The sequence below is a fragment of the Melozone crissalis genome, unplaced genomic scaffold (assembly GCF_028551555.1).
Source record: "Melozone crissalis strain CALT ecotype California unplaced genomic scaffold, PUWL_Pcris_2 ptg000007l_1, whole genome shotgun sequence".
Classification (NCBI taxonomy): domain Eukaryota; kingdom Metazoa; phylum Chordata; class Aves; order Passeriformes; family Passerellidae; genus Melozone; species Melozone crissalis.
In genome coordinates, this window is record NW_026535785.1 from 14,925,001 (window position 1) to 14,949,308 (window position 24,308).

General features: G+C 38.4%; 1 protein-coding gene across 4 annotated transcripts in view; it reads left to right on the forward strand.

Annotated features, from left to right (window-relative positions):
• The window catches only part of ZNF536 (zinc finger protein 536), a 343,745-nt gene that overhangs the window by 198,244 nt on the left and 121,193 nt on the right, over window positions 1-24,308 (forward strand). For all 4 annotated transcript variants that reach the window (XM_054296230.1, XM_054296233.1, XM_054296232.1 and 1 more), the window contains one exon: window positions 14,723-14,875. In XM_054296230.1, coding sequence (XP_054152205.1) covers window positions 14,723-14,875 — 153 coding nt within the window. The remainder of the gene's footprint in view (window positions 1-14,722; window positions 14,876-24,308) is intronic.

Genomic DNA, 24,308 nt, shown 5'->3' on the forward strand with positions numbered 1-24,308 from the left:
CAAGTTGTTGAAATACAGCTCCTCCACAGAGTGTGGTCCCTTGCAGGAATCAGATCAGTGCCATGATTTCCCACACTGTCAGTGTACAGCTCCCTGGCACACCCTGGCTCTGTGGGACAGGTTGGATTGCCACTGCTGCCTCAAATGGCCATGCTGAACAAAGTCCCTGGCCATGCCAGAGATGGGTTTTCCTGTGATGTTGACAGCCAGCTGCCCCTAGCTGATCTTATGTTGCTGGTTGTCTGCCATCAGAAGACCCTCAGATATTTAAACATTTGATGGCCAGCAAATTCTGCACAGATGGAAAGATCTGGATGCATACCCCCACCTATCTATAATTCTACAGTCTTAAGGTACATATTTTTCAGGGAAACTTTTCAATAATGATTACTTATGTAAAGCATTCTCAGGCAGAAATCTTGCAAAGCATTTTCAGAATAAATAAAGATATGTGGAGAATCACCGTGTTTGGTTTTATGTATTGTAATAGCTGTGGTTAAAATGTAGATCAGGCTGCTGTTTTGGATCACAGTCTTAGTTCCAAAAATTGCATCATCATAGGTGGATTATATCTGCATCTTTTCAAATAGATGGCAGGGTATATTTCTGTGCTGTTTTTCCCTAAAGAAAAATTGAAAGATAAGAGGCAGGAGTTTCAAGTAACATCGCAACATTTAGTTGTCAAACTATGAATGGAAATTGCCATCATAGGGACTGTGTGTTTACTCTCCTACTTCAAAAAACCTGTGTGAAAATGTAACCAAGAAGAAAGGATTTTTTTCTTTTTTTAAATCAAATAATATCTTAGTAGATGAGCAGTGATTCAACATAACTAAAACAAATATTAATTGAAAAGAACCCTAGAACACAGAGAGGAAGTGTGTTGCTGCTTGGTGAGCATCACTCACTGGAGCAGTACTGCAGACGATGGACTCTCCAGCAATTCTTTTCTGGAACCAGTTTCACTGACCTGCAACACTCCTCAGTGTCCTGTCTGGTATCTGAGCTGCCTTTCTGAAGTTGCATCTTCCCATCATTGTGTATTTTAAATGCACAGTGCTGCTCTCCTGCAGTTTTATGATGAAAAAATGGCAGCAATAGGGAGATACTGTTTGTTTGTCCACCCTTTATTATAATATTTCAGCATCTGTCAGCAAGCTCCGCTGCCTAGTTAGTCAAGAGAATCTCTTTTTTGAAACAAACAGCTATGACCCTCATGACTGGACACATATCTGTAAAATTTGCAGCCAGAAAAGACCCAGTACTAGTAGAATTGTTAGAATTATTTAAGTTTCATTTGACCAGTTAATGCTGCCATTCACCTTTCCTCAACCCCATGCATGACTTTGCTAGGTTGGCCAGTCCCACTGTAGACAGCTTTCAAATGTGATCTGGTGCAAGCCAGTTTGTCATGTACCAAATTCTGTGTGGGCTTGCCAGGCTGTTGGAGTGGCTCCCACCACTGCCATCCTGAAAAGGCATGGAAACGTGTGTCTGCACAAATGCAGGAGCCTGCATTCCCAGGGTTTAAATCAGGCTGTTCTCTGACATGGTGCTTATTGCAGGGAGTCTCAGTGCAAGCCAATAATCAGCCAAAATTAGAACCTGAGGATTCTCTGACTTGCAGGGGAGGAGTTGTGTCTAAATCTCTGTAGTCATACTGATGCATTTGTTCATACTTTGTCAGATTCAGAGATACATTTTGGACATATAATTTATAGGTGGTTTGTCAGAGCAATGGAAGTTGTTGAAATTTTCCTATCTGTGAAAATTTATCTGGTCTGGTTGCTGTTTTCAACCTATATATTGCAGGAAATTAATTTTACTAGTGCTCAGAATAGTGAAAATTTGAAGAAAGCCTGCTCTTCTTCCAGAATAGTCAGGATGCACTTGTGAAACTTCTATCTCCTAAATGTGACTCATTTCTGTCATCCAGAGGGTCTAACATGAGTTTTGAACAAATACGTCCACTTTGAAAGATCTTATTGCCAAGTCATTTTCTATAAAGGCAATGTTACTTTGTAAGGGTTATGTTTCCTCTATTCTCCTTCCCAGTAAGGATCTTCTTTCCTGCATATCTGACCTCTCTGAGATAAGATTTCCTTGTGTCAGCATTTAATGTCCTCTGAGCATTATCAGCCTTGGAATTTCATGTTGTTGGCTGTTGATGGTTATAGAATGGTCATTGCTCCAGAAGGTGCTGATCAGAAAGGATGAAAAACATGGGAAAGCCATTCAGAGTGATGGGAGCCAAACCCTCAGCAGAGCAGAGCCTTAAAAGCTGGGATGGGTTAGGAAACCATTAAGTACCTGCATCAGCTTTGGGATGTGTGGGGGAGCAGATTCATCTCCAGAAATCTGAAATAAAGAGGTTTAACCACAGAATTACTTTTTCCTTTCTGTCTGATCCAAGATTCAAGAAGTTATTTGAAACTGTGGTACAGAAGGCTGGGTAAGAGTTGACTCCATTAGCTGTTTTCTTTCTTATTCTCAACTACTTACTGCTATGAATTTTATTTTACAAAAGTGAGCCTGTAAGTTTATATTTAAGATAGGGCTATATGTTTTGGCTGTCTTTAAGAGAGTAAGTGAGCACCAAATGCTGATCCCAATACAGTGTGTTACAAACTCAGTCCTGGGATGGATTTCAGTGCATCAGTATCTGCAGATTTTTGTTGCCAGATGTGTCTCCTGTACCTCACTATACACTTATTGATATGTGGGGCCATTAATCTGATGATGATCTGAATATTTCCAGAAGGTTTTACAGCATTTCTGCTTTCCAAGATGGTGGATAGTTTAAGTCTGGCCCTCACAGGCATGGCAGAGGAGCTCGTGAAAACATTTTGGCTGAATTTCTGATGATGTTCACGAGGTAGAGGAGCAGCAGCTGCTGTACTAGTAACAGAAAGAGAGAAAGACTAATTCCAGGGCAAGGCAGCTTTCAAAGGCAAGTGAGCATCATGTGACTGAATGTGTATAATTTAAAAGAAAAAGAAAAAAGCTAGAACTTCAGCACAGCCTGTCTCTCCAGTATATGAGAAGTGAAGCAAATGAATACGGCCTTGAATACACTTTTTAATTTTTCAACACTGTATTTTGCCAACTTTAGTTCACTCTGTTGACTGTTCAGTCAGACCGTTTTTAAATTAAAAAGGAATACATGGTTGAATTATTTATTAAACAAAAGGTGCTTCCGTGCATGCAGACTACCTGGGTTTTGAATTTCTTTTGCTGTTGGAATTTGAAGAAAGTGCATTGCTAATAAGTTAAGAGATAGAACACTATCCTTCTTCTAAAATAAGTCTCTCTGTCTCTGAGGCAGACAGTAAGATAACTTCTGTCTGTCCAGCCAGGGAAGAATGCCTGATCTTCATTCAAATTTCTAATTTTGACCTTAGTGTGAAGTTGTTTCTCCAGCTTGCTGGGCTCCATAGAGACAGAATTTATGGTAGGGAAATGTGTTTGCAAATCAAGGCAGGCTGGATTGTCTCCTAATTTTATAGGTGCTTCTGATGGGTTAAAATATGTATTTACTGGTGGATTAATGTGGAGGAGCTGTAAATAAGCAGCTTGCAAAAACTTTGTACATTGCTGCCATCAGCCTGTATATTCCTGGAGGTTACCAGTTCACCTTGGGGTGATTTTGTACTGTACCTTGCACAGTGACTTTGCTTTGCTCAGTCCCCATTCCTGCCTCTGTGCTGGTGCTCCAGATTGGTGCACAGCCTGGGTTTCTTTATTGTGGCCTCCAAGTGCCTGATCTTTTCTTGTCCACTTCCCCAGGAGTAAACAATCACCAGCTTTTGGACTAGACTTTCTGAACTTCACATTCCTTTGGCTGATGGCTGAAGGGAAAACATTCAGGCTGGGAAAGGTCTTCCATCAGTGGTGGGACTGTGGTCTCCATAGCTCGCTGAAAAATGAGAGGACTGCCTTACCTGGTATTGAGAAAGGAATTAATGTGCTGAATCTGAGAAACACCTCTCCAAGAAGTTGGTATTTCTCATCACTGATGGGGGACGTGATAAGCACCTAGGGTCCTAGTGAGGTGCCCTGCAAAAGGCTGGCCATGGCTGCAGAGAGGCTTTAGAGAAAGGCTGGTGGGACCAGCCAGGGCTCTGACGAGCTCCCAGTGACCCCGGTGTGTGCGAGGGTGAGCCTGGAGCTTTGCTGTACAGGGAAGGCAGCGAGCAGTAGCGAGTGCCTGGGCACACCCTGGCTTTGATAGCTACAGATGGAGACCTAAAAGATTGCAGGGCCACAGTCCAACACCAGCACATGTAAAATAAGGCTCAGGATTTAGATAACTCTGTTCCAGCATACTGACGTGCATGGCCACAGTCCAACTCCAACACATGCAAAATTAGTTTCAGGATCATTCCAGCATACTGAAGCCTATGCCTAAACCAGTTATTGCCACAAGCTCAGCTAAATCAGAGGACAGCATTCAAAATATTTTTTCTTTTTTTTTTTTTTTTTTTTTTTGACTAGAGTAGTTCAGATGAAAAAAAATTATATTTTCATAGTAGAAGAGGAAAACTGGGTTATTGATAGATCAGCTCCATAGGCAGCATTTCAGAATTTTTATAACCCAAATGCAAAACCAGCACACCCACAAATATCATTTTATGGTATCCATGTACATTAAGGCTATTTTACAAAACATGGATATGAGTTGACCTAGTAATACATTTTGAGATACATTAGTATAAAAAAATGAATGAGTTCTTCCAGATAATATCATGTTCTCAGTATTCTCACAGTACACTGTTAAAACAATGAGGAAAAAACCTATACCAAAGAGTTAAAGGATCCCTTCTCAAGACTTAATGTAATGAATTTAATCAATATTTTTCCATTACAGCAAAACTCATGTAATTAACATATTTTATTTATAGAAAAAGGGTGCTAGTAAAGTAGATTCAGCAGTTTAGGATTGCTTGTAAGTATTTATTCAAATACAGCTTTTTTTTTTCTTTCTTTTTTTTGTGAAATGGATAAAGAAGTTGGAAATTATCCTCAAGTGCCTTGTACCAAAGAAGTTAAATGGGAGAAAAATTATTTACAAAAGTATTTATGTTACCTCAAAGTGGTCATTTAGTTTGAAAGGAGCACTGGAAAGTTAAAAGTAAGAAAATACAGATACTGGAAAAGCCTCTCATATCATAGTGCAAATGTTGTAACACACACCATGACATTATTCACTCTTTAGAGACTCTGTCAGCACCTCTCTAATCAGTAATCTGTAAATGGAATGAGAGTCTTTAATTCTTTCTCAATTTGTTGAGGGGGAAATTAGTAATTTAGCTACCTCTATAGTTCTTTTTACATGCCTGATTCTTTTGGTTTTTTTGGTTGGTTTTTTTTCCTTGCCAGTGTCTACAGAAAGACATTCCTGCGACATTTTAAATAATTCATGCTTTTCTTTAGTAGAATGAATTTTTATAAAATCTGATGACCTGCTACTGGCACTTCTGTGCTGATTTTTCCACTCTGTGATAAGATAATAATAATGAAAAAGGGTTTTCTTAAACAATAGCATGCAAGAACTTACCCAATGATACCTGATGCCCTGAGAGCTACTTATAATGAAGTCAGGTCTGTGGTTCTCCCTTGAAAAAAAATATTTGTTTGTTTTTTGGATTTTTTTAACCCAGAAACTAGGGTGAAACTTGGCTAGTGTAATTAATAATTATTTCTATGCAAGTACTGAAAAGATTTTTAAATATATCAATGGATTTAGAAAACTACAAAGAGATGGGTGTTAATTTGTACTTATAGTCTGAGAGAATGCATTTTTGGGAAGATGAGAAGAACTTAGAGAAAAAAGATTCAACAGAGCTGTCTTCCACCCAGATTTGTCCTTTTTCCTATGGTGTACTGATACCATCTTAGATTTCCTTCATAGTGTAGCCTGTACCAAATGGTCCTGCTTGTCCCACAAGTGTTTTAGGAACGAGATAGAGGTGATGGTGAAGTAACCCTTACCCCTCTGGTTTGTGGGGTTGTAGAGCTCCCAAGGTGGAAGAAACAGGGCAAGTATGGAAGCAAGGAGAAGGCAACATATTCATTCACAGAAGTCCAGTTAATGGTTATTTTAGTTGATTAGCTAGCAACTTCATTTTCTCCCTCATGAAATTGCCTCCACAGATCCCTACTTCTGGAGCTTAATCAGCAGTAGCAATCCATCCCAGGAGTGGGAGATCAGGAGTACTTAATTAAAGAGGGACTGTAAGGCAACTCTCCCAAATTGGATATCTGATCTAGCCTTGGCATCAGGAGAGCAATGCTAGGTAAAAGTGTTTATCAAGCTCCATGTAGCCTCTCTCAAATCTCAGAGATGGGAATATGATGCAGACAGCTTGTAGAAGCTGCTATAACCTGAGTAGTATGGGTTTTAAGGCCATCTGGTACCTGAACACCTGCCTACAAATAACACATACAAATCCAAAAGATGGTCCAGTTGGATAGCCTCTGTGCTTGGATTCCCCACTGGAATTCTGTCCAAAAGCAGTATACAATCTGTATGAAGTTTGGAAAGACTTTGTTCTCCCTGGTCAGTAATCAAGTGCCCATTTCAAATTCAGCAAATTCAGGATCAAAGAGAAGCCAGGTGAGTCAAGGGTTTGGGTAAGAAAACTGCTGAAAATCACAAGGGACTGTTCACACTAACTTTTGGTAAAGTTCCAGAATATTCTAAGCTTGTTTTAAGAAAGGGAGGGGAAAACCGTGTGAAGTATGTAATTTGAAAGGTTTGGGAGATAACCTTGCTATCGAAGCATAATTGGACACTGAAGTAAATTTTGAGGATAGATGGCAAAGACTATTGGCAAAAGACCAAGGAAAGATCCATGAATATGTATTTAAGCCCCATTTTGCTGGTTCAAAAGGTCCAAAGCTGCTTTGCTTGTGAAGACACACATTATGGAGAGAGGAGTACAACAGGGTGCACTGGCAGCTCAGGTGCTCTTCTGAAGGAAGCAAGAATTAGCACTGGCTAGATAAATGACATTCTGATAAATGGCAAAGTACATTCAGTTCTAATGCCTCCTCTTTTCCTGTGGAAAGATTACACAGGTCTAGTGGAATTTCATGACAAACATCTGACAAACTAGGTGATTTGGGATGGGAAGTGCTTTCAGCCAAACAGTCGGGCTAAGGAAGTGGGATTTCAAGGTCATGGTTTTGGAGTGGCAGATCTGAAAAACCAGTGAAGGGGTTGGATGGTGAAAGAGTTTTCCATGTTAAGGGCTTTGGAGAGAAGATTTTGTATTCTGCAATTTTGAAACAAACTGCTGAAAATGGTGTTGGGGTAATAATGTAGTGGGGAACAATGTAGAGATCCATGGCCATTTGCCTCTAGCCAGCTCTCACTGGGTAGCTAGAGGTTCCAGGAGATAGTAGCAACATCAAAAAAGTGAAGACTCTAACCAAAAACAAGTAATTCATGACTCTGCTCTGTGTTTTTCTGATGTCCATTGAATTTATTGAAGGACTGTGCACAGGTCTGAATGAATAAATTGAAACTTTTAACTTTTAGTTACACCATTTGGGCAGGTGTATGTGGTTTTTAGAATGGCCTTAAGTCAGGGGCATGGAAGAGGGTGAAGAAGTTTGACATGTCTGCATGTGTATATATTAAGAAAAAAAACCTTTAGCACTCTTTCAAGTTTTATTCCAATTCAGTTTTATCAAAACTAATATTGTAACAATAGGGTGAAGTCCTGACTCAAATGTAAGAGTTGAAGTTACACTGAACTCAGTAGGGCTGGAGAGGTGTACAGTAGTGAGATTACAATTTGAACCTTACTTCTTCTCATTCTGAGCTAAGAATAGGTGTGATGGTTTCCAGGATAATGATATTTAACTGTAATCTTCTTGAGGCATGAATGGCATTCCATTGATTTTATACAACTGAACTTGGTACTGCTGATTAATAAAACAATAAATACAGAAAATGAACTATTTTGTGTTTTATTAACAATTTGCATTTCTTATAGTATTTCATTTTCAATAAGTATAAAATCATACCCTCGAATGGTAAGATGTAATTGCTGATCATGTATCTCTTTGTTCCAGACACTTTTATAAAAGTGTATGTATTATGTATGATGTGACCTTCAAATGCCATGAATGCTTTGTGCAATAAACTGTCAATATTTGTGGCTATAAGGTACTAGATGACTTTTACAATAATTGGAACAGCTTTATTAAAAGCTTGGATCACTCAGCTGGTTAAAGAGAAAGACACAGGCCAGTGTTCATCTGGGAGTTTCCTTCTGCCAACTGTTAAATGAAAGATATTGTAAGGTGCTTAAGATGTCTCCTTTCTTAAAATAAAACCCAAAACAAAACAGTTAAAGAGGTCTCACACAGAAAATATTCTCTCAAAAAATATTTTTTCTTCACCATGCTCAATTTTTGGTCAAAACTGAGCTCTGCCAGCTAATGGTGAGTAAACAACTCTGTGTTTTAAGTGCTAAATCTGAGTTTCTATGTCTTTCGCTCACACAGTTCTTCAAAGAAATGAAACAGCTAAAATGATGTACTCAGAAACTGTGTTTGATCTCTGATTATCTTAAAAGGTTTTAAAATTTTAGAAAAAATTGAGAAGTAAAACTGCTAAGAACTGCTAAAAAAACCTCTATAGGGAATTTGATTGGAATGAAAAGAGGATAAGAAAACATTTTATGATTAACAAAATCTTAATTTTGTTGAAGTGTTCCATCAGTGTCTCTCTGTGCTGTATATACAGATTTTGCATGTGTCTCAGAGTGCCACTATGAAAAGCATTAAGCAATAACCAGCACTGTATACATGCAGTATTGCCATGAAAATGTTTTGAACCCATGGGGTGTGAAAACCACCAATCTTCAAGTGTGTGGTGTTCCAGGAGAGGGCTTAAGGTGTGTGTGTATCACCAGTTACTAAGAAATTCCTTACAATATTTTGTCTCTCTTCCTGTTGGGCTTGAAACAGCACCCAGCTACTCCCTGCAGGCCTGTGGCTGCCATTTGCTCCTTTCTACAAGCTGCAATCTTTCCTTGTACAAATGGTTCTGGGCCTTTTGCTTCAGTTTCTTTTCGACTGTGTGTTAAGTTTAACTCTGCCAGTGACTAATTGTTAACAGAGGCAGGGCAGTTTGTGCATTTGTTTGTGTGGTTCAGAGGGCTATGAGGGAATTCTCATCTCAGACATGGTATCTTTTTATTTACCAGTGGAACCTTTGTATAATCTTTATTTCTAATAATACAAACAATGTGAATGCTGTTTTCTCACTAGTAGGCCTCCTTTCCAATTCTCTTCTAAAATAGCTCTGTGTTTAAACAAATTCTCTGCCAATCCATAGAAACAGTTTAAGATTCCCTTATATGGTCATTATAAAACCTAAATCCTTGATGAAACAATAGAGACAGCAAGTTGTTCCTGACCTAGGACATTAGCAACTCTTTCCGGAGGCCTAAAATATAACTGTAATATTTAGTAATATTAGAAACTTTCATTTTAAACCATGAACTTCACTAGCAAAAAAGTGTAGTGACATCCACTAATAGGGTTCTAATTTCAAATTATGAGCACAGGGCCAGATTCTGTGCTCATTTACATGGGATGAAACTAATTGAAGCTACTTCAGGTAGGTAGAAAAATATGATTAATTATATCCCTAATTATATTCCTATTTTCCACTATTTTCAGTATTACTAAGGCTTTTTCTTAGGAATAGGCAAGAAATGTAAAGCATGTTTTCTAATAAACTTGGCATATTCTGTGTTGCTTCCCAGGAAATGAGGTGGTTGGGTTCAGGCATACTTGCAAGGAGCTGACAGCAGTGACAGGATTAACACACTAAATATCTTCTAACTCCTTTCTTGACATTGGATTTCCTGCCACAAGATGGGCTAATCTGGGTGTTTCATGGGTCATCAAAAAATAGCTGTGGTCACTACCACTTCTCGTTGCACCAAGTTTCATTAACAGGCAGATTTGAAGAACTACAAATATTCTGAATTTCAGAAATATATGAAAACCTGGGATTATGTGCAGCTTTAAAGGCTTCTGGCCACATTTTCAAAGGGTTCTTTAATAGTGTTGAAAATTGTGCAAGACCAAACACATACTTGTAAGACTGATTACCTATTTTGTGAGTTGATTACCTTTTCCATGTGATTGTCTGTTTTTGGCTAATTTGGCAAACCTTATGTTGACAAATTCCAACTGACTTCACTGATGATTTAGCCTTCATGAGGGCTTCAATTTAGCTCTTTTGAACATTAAAGCACCTCTTTGTGAATCCCTGCACCTTCACATACCCACAGCAAATAAGTACTCTGGTGAAATTTGTGGCACATATAAGTAGATGTTCCTTTCAGAATTTGATTGCTATCATGACTGAAGTCAGTGCTGCTGCCTAACCAAGTGAAAACAGTTTTCTTTTTACAAAAGCAGATTTCTTTTTACAAACAAATTTTTTTTACAAAATCCACCCTTTTCTAATCATGTTTATGGGCTCATTGCAGACAGGTGGACCAGTCATACAGAATATATATGGAAATGTCAAAGAATTTGTTTCCTTTTGCTCTTTATATGACTGCCTAGATAGATTCTGCTTTGACTACAGTGACTCACTGTCCATCTAAGTTTGTCTTCTCTGTTCTGGCAACATCCACTGAAGCTGGCATTTCTCCTCTGTGGCATCTGCAATCTGTGTGCTGAGGGCACTGCTGGCCATGGCCATGGCTCGTTTCTGGCTGGACCATTTCTGATAACCAGCAGTAAGATATTGACTGTGAAAAAATAATTCACTGATGTCTTTCTCACTTTCTTTTAACCTTCTACTGTAGAAGTGCTCCTGGCTCCAGAGCTGTTTGTTGGGATTATCTGTCTCTGTGGAAACTTTCTGCCTGTGTGGAACCAGCCTGATCTCCCTGCTAGATGAGGAGTGGTGGCTTTTAGGCCCTTCTCTCCTGAGAACTGGGCATCTGTTGGAAGAAGGGCAATCCCTCAAATACTGATCTTATGGACTGGTTAATTTTTATTCAGTCTGCATGCCAAATCATTTTGCTCACATTTTGGCCAAATTGGCTCTTTGGTTATGCAGTTAATCTCCACCTTCTGATGTAGATGTTGAAGTGACCTTTCTTTCCTGGCATTTACCCCACGAGAACATGGGCACAGCCTGGTGTGCAAGAGATGTCCCTGTCATACCTCCCCAGAAGCTGCTTTGTGGCTGAATTCCTCTGTCTTGTGTCAGGGAGCACTCTGTGCCTGCCCAGCAGGTACAGCACACAGAGCAGCTGGGGACTCTCAGCTGTTCCTTGTCCTTAGACTGGCCCAAAAACCAGTTTCATATTTAGAACTGAATGTTGCCTTTCACATTTCTGTCCAGGACTTTTGGTGTGAACAGACACAAAGTGAAAGGAAATCTCAGCGAGAGTAAGTTCAGAGGCAAGGTTGGGTAGTCTCACATCCAGCATGTACATCTATATCATACTTTAGTCTCTTATTTCCTGCACTTTAATCAGGAAAGGTTGGGATGGGCAGGAAGATATTCAGGATGCTGACCTGCCTGTAATGGAAATGGATAATAAAAAAGGCAGTGTAATCCCACGTGCATCAAGTGCACATCATATAGACCACATAAATCAGGGAACCACAACGGCTGGAAGATAAGTAACTGTTCTCTTTCCTTCCTGATCTTTTATCTTCAGAATTGAGAAGCTCCCAAAACCAAAGCTAAAATCCTGAGTAAATCATAAATTAATTTGTGGAGGCCAATCCTAGTTCTGCAGATCTGTAAAATTACTTTTTGCTATATTTTTTCACAATTTAACAGAGCTGAGACTTTCTGCTTTTGAAGGCGCTTTCAATTACAGGAGAAGGGGGACGTCAGAGGTTTAGAATACATGATTATTGGTAAAACTGAGGATTTTTCATTCCCCACATATTCTGATGTTGGCATAGTCTGTATTCTTCAGTTTGCTTCTTAACTTTTTTCTTGTCAGTCTCTTCTTTTTTCATCCTAAGTTTCCACAGATCACTTCTGAGAGACTCGATATAAGAAAACCTCAGTAGCAGAGTCAGCGCGACTTAAACACATTTTAAAGTTAAGCACATTTTAAACTTAAGTGCTTTGACAAAGAGGTACAATGTGGCAAAATGGGGCCCTGGTAAGAAGCTGGGTTAGCATTTGATGGGGAGAGTCGGCAGCCTTGAACATATCTTTTCATTGTTGGGAATAAAAGAGCTTGGATGTAAAGCTGCTCATTCAGGTAGCGATGGCCTCCAGCGCTTCGGTGGGCTTTGTAGGCAGAGGAATTCAAAAGAAAACCCCTCAGCCCAGCTTTAAAGTCTTAGGAATGCTTTCACTGTGGGAAGAAAAATTCTTCAAGGTAAGGCCCCTGTTGGAGTAAAGCCTTTGGAGCTATCTACTGTATGTCTACTTAAATCTAAAAGAGAACTCTTCAGACCACCCACATCTTTCTTTGCTTCATTGTTGTTTTCAGTTTGCTTTTTCAGAGGGATTAGTGCTAGAGTAAACTCCATCGTCTTGCTCCCTTGAAAAAATTCAATTTTGTGCAAAGTGAAAATTAGACTCTTAAATCTGCAAAGAGAGCTGTTCATCTTACAAATTTATTCTTTTTTATTGGGCCACACATATTCTAGATAGAAAGATAAAAGGCAAATGGATAACAGGCCATCATTTAGAGTGACATGTAGCAAAACATAGCTAGTAGACTTATTCTGTAAATTCCTCCTGAGTGGCTTGTTAACTTTATCTATATATTTATCTATAATGCTCATATCGTATTTATTGAAAATCAAAATAAAATCCTGCAATTTATCATCATGCATTCTGTGTTTTGCACTTCAGAAAAATCTTTTTGCACTCAGGAATTCTTTCTTTTTTTTTTTTTTTCCCAAAGAAGCTTAAGCCATAATTATATACAACTTTTGAGGAGTAAAAACAGAGAAAATCTAAACTCTTTAGGGATATTGGAATTATAGGCTAGCACCTATGTATGTTTTCCTAGACTCACAAAGACAAAATAAACTCCTATAGCATGCAACTTTATGTACTTGAAGATAATTCAAAATGACATTTACTGGCTTTCTAACTTAAATATTATGCTTTAACTCTGCAGTCTGAGAACAGTCAGAAAATGTTAAACAAGAATGGGATGTGAAAACTATCAGATTTACGTTTTGAAAAGTAGTAATAGCTTGATTACATACATGACTGAGATAAGCATATATATATATATATATATACATAAATACATATATACATATATATGTGTGTATGTGTGTGTGTGTGTATTTAATAGCTCTATCATCTCATTATTTCAGTTTTAAACAAAATAGTTTAGAGGAACCACTTCATAATACATACTGAAATGCCTGTTAGTGTTACCTTTTCCAGAAACATGGTATTTGGGTCTCTGCTACTGTGAGAATAAATTTTATTAGAGCCAAATATTTAAGTCTTTCTTATGTCCCATTACTTCCTTTTAAAAGGCAATGCTGTGTAAACTGCACTATGTTTCCTGACAGCTTTAGTTAGATATCAAATGGGTAAAGACAGAACATTTTTAGTCAGTGGTTTATGGTTGAAATAATCAAGACTCTGCATGCAGGTTTTAACTCTGTGCTCCCCACCTGGATCTAACCCAGATAGCTCAGCTCTGCACAGGGTGTGATGCTGTGTCCATGTGTCCTGCTCCTGACGTGCCAGGAGTGTCAATCTGGGTCACAGCCTCAACATTTGCCATGGTTTTGGTGACATCATGCACTGGTGCTTGTAGTGATACTGAATTGATGCTTACAGTGATATTACATGACCCTCTATGTACAAGATGATGGATGAGCCTTGTGTGGTTTGAATAATGACTTTTTTTTAATGCCCTACTTTTTTTTTTTTTTTTGCAATTTTTATGTCAGTCTTTTGTAAGTTATTTTATTCCTTGCCTGCTTGGATAAAAGCAGTTCACTCAAGATGGCTGAAATGACTGTTTCTTTATATCAAGAGAGAGAAGAGGTGTCCTGGAGTCTCACCCATTGTGTTATGATGCAAAGAGTAAGTGTAGCTGTGAACTCTGAAGGAGAAAACGCAGGAGTTGCGGCTGAGAGGGAGATGGAATTCCCTCTCATCTGACCAATTTTTTCATTGTTTTTCTCATGATATTAGGCCACTCTCTGTGTTGCCTGTTGTAATTCCACTGCTGAGATGTTCCAGAGGAAGTTGGTTAGCTTTGCATGTAGACCCTGTCAGTGCTGTTGGACCCCCTGTCACTGCAATTTTCTTGTTTTAAGAGGTTTTATTATACTGGTGCAAACTTTTTCCCTTTAAAAGCCTACAGGTTTTCACAATACTTATAAATTAAATAGATTCAACAAAACAACAATCTCAAACTTTTGGAGAAAAAATTAATAGGAACTAAGCAAAAGAAGAAATCAAACCAGCTGCTGACACAGCTGTTTCTTTTCTTGTATAATTCAGTATATAAAGGTACCATATGCTGCTTAAAATCATGATGGGAAAGATGAAATAATTTAAGACAATAACAAGAAAATACATGAATTGTCAGCATTCTGTCAGTTTTAAAGAATGAAATAGACAGGTGTAGTATTGACATGTTTAACTTTGTGTTGTGTTAGCAGTTTTAGTGAGAACAACTTCTGACATGTGCTGAAGTGATGTGAGAACATTTCTGTGTTGCAGACATTGGAGAAGAAGCTGGGAGATCTGCAGGAGTCCAGCAGCCAGCTTTACTGAGAGACAGGAGCCTTGGTTCTGCCATGAAAGACTGCCCATACTGTGGAAAAACTTTCAGAACATCCCACCACTTAAAGGTCCACTTGAGAATACACACAGGTGAGAGGAGCACGTGAGCACTGTTGGCACGGGCCTCGTGTGCGTGGGGTTAACACAGATTGTGCCTGGGAGCCTCAATTCCCACTGTAGATTGGGACTTATTAGTCGGAGAAAGTCTTTTGAGAAAGATGTATGACAGTCTTAAATAAAAGCACAAGGAATGTGTTGTTGGATAAAGACCACTTTAATAGAATCATCTTTTCCCAGTTGAGGTTATTTCTGTCTCCTTCCCTGCTTCATCACTGTTTCCTTCAATTACCCTTGTCCTTCAATAGGCATAAGCCTATTGGTTTCAGACTTAGTTATACTAACTGCTTCAAAGGCCTTCCTTAGCATCTGCTTAGGGATTCTGTATGTTTTCCTCAGTTACTATTTTTGTTCCATTTAGCATGCTCATTTTTAACCTCTCACTGTTCATATGAATGCATCAGCTTCACAGATCTGCTTTTTTTTCTCCCCACTAGAACTCACATGAATTAGTACTTGTAAGTGATAAAACTTATCATGCTTTGCACTGTGGTAAAATTTCCCATATTTTATTTCAGTAACAATGCCAGCATTTTACCCTACAGAGATTTGCTACTGGGCTGGATACTCACTTTCTTTTGGTATTTCTCTCGCTGAGAGGACTGCTCTCAATACTAGTTACTTTGAGCCACTCCATTCAAATTTTGATATTTCATTTGCTTGAAAGTACCTACATGCATGGCAAGGTCCATGTAGAGACACAGTATGACTTTATCCATAATTAAATTCTGACATAAAATGTTGTAATCCTCAGGTCCTGTTGACATCATTTGAAATTCTGTATATGGTCAATAGGATCCTGTTTTCTTCCCAGTGTTAACTGTCATGGTAGGCCTTAGGAGAGTATTTAAAACTTGAGATTTCGGATACTTCTTTTTGGAAACAGACATAATAGGCCCCATAATTTTAATTTTCTTTTTAAACTATTTTAATTGAATTTCAGAATTTTACTGCTACTTTCCTAATAGGAAGGTAAAATAATTGCATGAAGAAATAAATTCCAGTTATACCTCCTACTTGAAAATCTTCACTTTTAATTTTTCTTTCACTGAAGTACCAGATAAACAATGTTTCCCTCCCTTCCCAAAATCAGCAGTGATGTTTCTCCTATGTGCGTGCATAATAACTAATGTTGGGTTTGAGAATGTGAGGCCTGATTTTGAAAAATAGCAATTTAAAATTATTTAAAGGAAAAAATTTTTTAAATGGGAAAATTTGTTCACTGTATTTCTATTCTTTCTTTTTTGCAGAAGTAGAAGTGTAATACACTTTTAAAATTTAAACTTTATTTAAAATTTGGCACTCTAATGTAGTTTTGTCTGATTGGATTGCAAACTATTTAGGGCAGGAATATTTTTCTCTGTTGTGTTGAGCTTGTGGGGGGGGGAAGAAGAAACCCAGTGAAAACCCTATTTGTGTGGTCTCCAATGTAGTAAAAGTAAAGAAATTGTATTTATTTTATTGGAAAATAATACTGTAACTCTGAAGTTTAAAGAGTTTAACAATTTTAGTATTTAAGAGGCAAAAAAAAATAATTCTTCAAAGTGATATGAGGTTACCCATCTCTTCATTTTGTTTTATTATATAGTAAGCACTTTGTTCTTATGTTAAACATGGCAGTGATTATACACTTGGTATTTGTGCCTTAGAACTAATGGAAAGTAAATTAATTACAATGGAAATATTCCATTAAAATTGCATATTAATACTGACTAAAGAAAATTAAAACATGAAAAAAATAAACTGTATAATATAAAAAAATTTTTTTAAAGAAACTATGGAAACAACATTTACAATGTATTTAAAAATCATTATAATTTTAAAATAGGTAAAGATCAATTTCCATTAGGTTGAGAACAAAGTATTTGTAAATAATGACAAGAGTATGTTTAAGTGAAGCAATGTTTTACATATTAAAAATAATCCTAATAAATAATATAAAAATGTAAATTGGCAAATTACTAGAGTTATTAAATCAAAACTAAGTTGCTTTGCAGTAAGTGGAAATGATGCAATAGATACCAGTTATTAAACAAATATTGGTTAGCTCATACTTCTCAGGGACAGTTTCCTGCCTTTTATGTCACACTCTGTCTTTATTATATGCCTGGATCATATAACTGACTGATAAAAAACACTTTACTGTATTTCTCCACTACATTAACTCAATTACTGTTCTTGTTCTCACAGCACCTGTTTGTTAGAGATGAGCTCAAGCAGCTCGGCACAAGTCGGGTTCCTTCGAACATCTGTGTGTTTGGAGGCACACGACTGCCTTGGTTTGGTGCTCATGCCAAGAGCAGACCCAAAGCCTGATCCAGCCAGGACGTGCTTCTGTGGCAATTGGCCCAAAAAAGCTGCAGAAGCGGCTTAAACTTGCACAAGAGGAGGAAGCTGTGCTCTGTTTTTGAAGAATTAGGCAGTGGCTTGGGTTGCTTCTTTTTTTCTGTTGGATGTTTCATGGTTGCAACTTACTCCAAACTGAGCTCTGGTTTCTGTGTAGTTTGCTATCACATAATAAGGTGAAAAAAAACCAAATCAAAGTTTTATTTAGCATACTCAATTTTGTCCCAACACAAATGTAGAGGATTTTTCTTATCTAGCTCAGTGATGTTCAGGCAGGAAGAGCTTTAAGGGGAAGATAGTAAGTTATGATTTCTGATTGCTCCCATGTGGTAAGAGGAAAAGGGCATAATTATGTGAAAACATTTTCTCCTCTTTCTTGCTCTAAAAACAGTTAATGGGTGAGACAATTCCCTGGGAGAGCCCTGAATGGGGAGAGGAAGGATTTTCAGGCCAAAATACTCGTGAGCCTTGGGTCTGAGAGAGGACAGACAGAGCTCTTCATGCCCTCTTAGATGAGTTCTGGATGCTGAGCAGTGCCAGAGATGGGCTGTGCTGCCCTCCCAGCTCACACAAACCCTCTGGGAGGAGAGGCAGGGACAGGGGCACAGTGTGGCTGTGCACAGCAGTGCCTGGCAGGCAGCTGGTGGGCCTGCCCACTTTGGGAGCCAGCCTCCTTGATATAAAACCCATAACAGCTTCTCATACAGCTGAGAAGGCTATAACAAAAATCTCAGAGATGCTCAGATTTTGTGGAAAAGAAAACCATCTGAGTATCTCAGACTTATAATGTGCCATATGCAGGTGCTTCTGGAGTTGTCATTTTGCCCCACTGGCAGCAGCAACTTAAGGTCCCTTCATTCAAGGAGCTGAGCATTCAGCTCAGCTTTATGTTCCTGAGCACTTCCAGCCCCCCTGAAACACAGTAAGTGGTGTGGGGTTTACATTGCCTGCCTTGACCTTTGGGCTGAGCAGGAACAGTTAAGTGTGAGACATTAAAATTCCTTATGCGCTGCCTTTGACAGGGGACACATTATGTAGGAGCTGGTTTCAGATTGGCTCTAGCACCTCCTTGCTCCTTGCATTAGCCCTCAGAAGCCACTGCAGACATAGACCAGTTTGGGTTTGTGCTGTCATTAAATGCTCAGGTATATTCCCACTATGACAGACAAAGTTAAATCCCTTGAGTAAAGAAATAAGGATAATGTGCATGAGCAAAGGAAAGATGGTTTGGATTGTGCTAAACAGAAGGAACCTAAGAAAGAGATGAATAGGAAGAAAAAGCTTGGCAGGGCTGCATCCATTGACTGAGAGTCTGTTACGATACGTGTGACACACGTCTAGCATATATTAGATGTATTATATGCATTTACAGTGTTACTGCATTTTCCCTTGGAAATGTGACTAGCCAATTTTAAACCATGCTTAGATGAACTGATGAAATACAGTAAAAATGGTGCTGTTTTAAATGAATTCAATTCACATTTCCTTCCTAAAAAAAGACTGCCTGTTGCCATTCTCTGAAGGCGCTTGTAGTGGGATGAGCAATATGAATAATTAAGGAAAATGGGTATGTGTGCTCCAAGAGGAGACAATTTTGGTATTGAACATCCTTTATTCTTACATTTCTAAGATGAACTAAAAGGACTTTTCATTTCTCTAGATTCCTCCAGATTTCCCATCCTTAACATTGTACAGCATGCCTTTTCTCCTGTCTTAATGACATCCCAAACTTTTGTTGAAAATAATTGATTGAATTTAAATTTCCTTAAAAGTTTAAGAGGTAATGTTACAGTATAAATTTCCTACCAAACACTAAGTAGGGAAATATCCATTAGTGAAATTAACTACAGTTTCTAGGTAGCTAACAATGTGCAGTATACAGTAGGGCATGGCTAATGAACACTGCAGTGGGTGATATTTCATTATACAAATTAATGCTCACATTTTAATGGGAAAGTCACATAATGAATCTCAGCTTCAGTGACAGCAATTAGAGACACAGATTGTCCCCTTCTGGACAAGGCACTGTTTAGCAATAAGCAGCTGTGTAAAAAGTCTTCAGGTTTACAACGTATATATATGCTTTGGGGGAATTGTGTACAGTTTATATTAATGTACTGAATCTTCTCTGCAAAGTAACAGCCATATTTATCTCTCTGCATTTTAACTAAGTAAAGACATGTAAAAAGACTAAATAAATGTTGCAGATGAGATATAAATAAAGGAAAATATTCAATTATAAAACTTTATAAAAATTAAAATATTTTATAGTGATGGTGAGTGGACAAATGAAAAATATTTCATAAATGAGCAAAATCATCAAAATTCTGTCCTTTTACAGGTAGCTTCATCTTATAAAATAGAGAAAAATGACTAGTAAAGGAAAGTAGTAAAGTGAAGAAGTTAACTAGTATTTCTGACAAACAGATTAATTGTGTGGTGAAACATGTGCAGGATCCAAAAATAATCCTACAGAACCTTTGATATTCCATTTGGTTTAAAAAGTGTGAAGTGAATGATTAGAATGATAAAAGAAATTACTGTGTAAGAATAGGCATAATAATGAACTAATTAAACCATACAGCAATTCATTTCTAAAATATCTACTGCACAATGGATAAAATAGGTTATCAATAACTGTTTCAATGGTAAAATAAAAAATGCTGGAAAATGTTTTCAATATTTTCATTAAGCAGTATTCTCTGGAATTAGAAGATGTTTGATTTCATTTGCTTTGCATGAAAGCAAACTGTAGCCTGTCAAGAAATGCGTGGGGTCGAATTGCAACTCCCATTGTCCCCAAGTGATTGTCACAGCCCCACTGCAGATGGGGCTCCAAGTGTTTGGGGTTCTTGCCCTGGTGCAGAGCTGTCACTGTACTGAGGAGCAGCACCACAAGGAGCAGAAGGGCACAATCCACAGACAAATCATAAAATCTTATTTAAAAGGGAGAGGGGAACATTTAGTAGGGAAAGGGAGTGTGGGGTGCAGGGCAGATTGTTAAGGAGCTGTATGTTAAAGATGAAAAATGAATGAAGAAGCTCACAGCACTAAGCTTAAATAAATAGAAGTAAAGAAATTTGATAAGGGAAACTAAAAGCAATAATAAAAACATGTATGTGTCTATGGGGGTTATGGAAAATGGAGTAAAATTCTGTGGATCTGGCAGGTCAAAGAATTGCTATCTTGCTAATACTGGACAAGACTGGATAAGAAATTATTAGCCATAGTATAAAAGACTAAATACTCTTCTGCTCTGTTTCCAGAAAGAAGCATGATGGTTTTCATGAGCATTTTCCAATGACACAGTTATGCTCCCATTAAGTAATGAGGCTGTTATGCTGTATCCCACTGCATTTTAATATTTTTTTAGAATGAATTAGACTGGATAACTTTAGATAAAATCTTTAAAACCCTGACTGAAGAGCTCTCCAAATCATTTAAGTTCATTGAAAAAAATGCCCAAAAACTGCCTTGGAACACAGACCAAGACCCAGAGCACTTTAGTGGTAAAACAGCTTGGGCTATTCTTGTATTTCCCAAAAAAAAAGAATATTAAGACCTGGAAATTAGAACCACCCTGACAAAAGTTTGGGGTAAAATTACAGAATGAAGTGGTTAGTTAATTGAAAATTGGTAGCATATTTATTTCAATTTTATTTCATGAAAGAAAGTTTTATCAAGTCCCTTCTCATAAAAGTAGCCTGTTCTATGTGAAAACCCCCCCAGCAAGAACCCAATACCAACAAAAAATCAACCAAAAAAAAAAAAGAAATCCCCCCCAAATCAATATACAGAGATGAAATGGCACATAAACTCTCAGTTCCACAGCAGCACTTTCAGCTCCATCTATTTGGTATTTCGTCATTATTTGGAAGACTATATAAAAATCACTGTTGATAAAATTTACCAATGGCACAAAAATGGTAAGATGCTAAAAATCATGGGGAGGCACTGATTAGTCACTTAGTCAAGTGGGCTCTTTTCAACAATATGAATTTTAAATCAGCAACATGTAAAGGAAAAAATACTAGAGGCGGTGATGAACTGGGCCTGGGACTGTGGTAGAGAAGCATCAGAATATGAGCTGTTAGTTGATTGCTAAATCTATGGATGTAAACACAGTCTTGGACTGTATAAAATTGCTATCAAGTTGAAATTTCATCAAAGCTTTAGTGGGTACCCATAATTTAAAAGGACACTGAAAAATTGGGAAGGATGTTCCACTCAAGGATGAGAGAAGATGAAGAAGTGATTGTTTTGCTGTCTGCAAATACCTTCCTCAGGAAATGGACTTTTTAATTTTAAAACGTCTGTTCAATCTAACAGGGGAAAAAGTAGCAATGTTCAGTAGGAGGAAGCAAATACTGGACAAATTCAAGCTAGAAATAAGGCACACATTTTGAGCAGTAAAAATACTTAATCAGTCAAACAGTTTACCTAGGGACATGTTGGAGTCTTATTCACTGAAACATAATTTGTTTAAACTAAAGCAAGTTAGTTTTGTTTCAAAATGTATTTACACTCTGATGCTGGAATTGTCGTGTGAGGATCTTTGGCTTGTGTTGTAGAACAGATAAGACTAGATGATCATAATTGTCCCTTCTGGCTTTAAAATCTGTAAATCTAGTTATAATCTGGCTGTGGTCTCCTTGCAGAGCCCATGGCAGATGGTTCCCCTGACCAGTAGGGTCAGACTGTGCTCTGAGCAGGGCTGGGGATCTCCTGCACAGGTCATACCGCTGGGTGGTTTATAAACCTGCAATGCAAATAGACCTGCTTCTACTGGGCAACATGTCTGTTTCCACTTATCTACCAAGATTTGGTGCAGATTTTACAAGCAGCATTGAATTTTATTGTTTTACTTTATCCTGATATAAAAGAGTTCCTCTGAGATATCTTGTGTCTTGTAAACCAGAACAGTAGGTAGATCAGAACTGTGATAATGCTGCCCAGATAAGGTACTCCCTATAAGATTTTTGTGATTTTGTTAGCTGGACATGCTGGAATATTCTTTCACCCTCCTCCATTGTGAAAAAGTTTGCAGACATGCAAACAGGGCGAGAGAATTAGCAAATTCAGGGTGGCCATTGCCTTTGTGAACAATGAAAAACGACTCTTGGATATGAAATGCAGAAGATTATTTTGAAAAAGTCATGTTCCCTTGCTCCTGCATGGCAACATTAATTTATGTGAACTGATATTAAGTGTTAAATAACTCATCCAGACACTGCTCTTGGCAATAATAGCAGGGTAGTCATTATACTAGGATGAATTCTCTGAAACCTTTCCTCAAAGTATGAGACACAAACAGGTTGTCTCCTAAAAAGAATCATAGCATACCTCCCTTGTCCCCTGCAGTGCTCTTTGGACATGTACTACTGCATTTGCTGATAGAATCCTGAAAATTAGTGGTCCTTTGGGTTTTCCATTGGAACCGGCTTGGTTTCAGGTTGGACTGGGATTTTCCCACAGCAGCTTATAACTCTGTTTTGTCATTTGTACAGGGTCTTACACAGGGTGTAGCTGGTTATTAATTTGAATGGATGAAGTATCATCTAAATAACTGCACAATTACTGAATTTAGGAAATACTGACAGACTAAATTAAAAAGATTCAAAGATGATTGACTCCATCCTACTCCCTTCTCCCAATGCCTGCCCTTGAAATAGCAGCATTTAAGACTGCTTTGAAATAAACTAGCCAGTGCCAGTGCTTGGATCTGGCAGAGAACAGCGAGGTTTTGAACAGCTCCCTTTGAACAATGCTGTTTGGCCAGTCCTGCATTGCAAAGGTGGCACAGTGTGTGGCTTCACGTTGAGTTCCATTTCAGTCCTTCAGCTTTAGATCTCATTTCTAGCCATGTGAGGGGTGGAAGCACCACAGAGGCAGCACACCAAGGCTGGGAGAGATTTGAACTTTTTATCACACTGTCTCAGTCAGTGTCCTCTTTCAGTCCAGGGCTCATGGCACTGGTGGTGAGCTGTGTGCTGATCTCCTCTGCTGAAAGGAAGCTTGCTCTGCGGAGAGGCCTTAGAGCATAAAATGGAATGCCTTCAAGGCTTAGCAATTCAGAATAAGAGTATGCTGTGCCCAGGGCTTTAGACTGAAGGTACTTCTAGAAGTACAAAACAGAGCTAGCATTTTCTCCGGTTAACATTCTTTAACTTGTACCCATTCTTACATATGCATACTGCTTTAAGCAGTTTCTGCATGCTTTTAGCAACATCACTGTAGACTATATTACAAATTTCTCCTTTTCCCTGTAATAGTTCTCCAGCATGTCGTGCCTGCAGTGCTGGGACACACTTTCTGATGGTGCCACTTGATGTACAATGCAAACACACTGAACTAGCGTCAGAATAAAAGGAAGTGCTCAATATAATTGTGTTAAAGATTTCCGTAAAGGCATAGGGGATGCTGAGGAAGAGCTTTTCAATTAAGAGGAGTGAAAATTCAAAAGTGAGAACATTTAACCCTGTAGAGTCTGGCACTTGTTTTTCACCAGTCTCAGTATGTATTAGGCAACATGTGAAGTACTTAAGTTGTGTCAGAGGTCACTAGTGCCTGCTGACAGAAACTGGTGGGATAAACATCAGAACTGAAAGCAGCTCCAAAAATACTACAGTGATACTGTAAACCCAGCATCACTGTCTGGCCCTGTTCTGACTGGCAGCACAGCTGTCAGAGTTTGCACACTCTCAAACAGCCCTGCAGAAATGCAAACAAATAGACAGCCACTGTCCTGTGTCCTCCTGTCCCCCTCTCAAAGGCCTGAGATGGGTGTGTGCAAGCTCAGGTGCCCACCTGGGACCAGGGAGGCCCAGTCAGACGTGTTCTGTCTCAGGCTTGAGGCTCAGTAGGAGCTGTTTGTTTCTGCACAACTCCCACTAAACACAGCCCCTGCTCCTTGTCAGTGAAGCACCAGAGCTTAATTAGGAGATTGGGAAAGACTCAGAAATTCCATTGAAATGTTTAAATCTGATTTCTTCTGTTAAGCTGTGTGGACTGAGGCCTAAAGCATGAACCATGCTAATTACTACCTCTCCCTCTGCTGAGC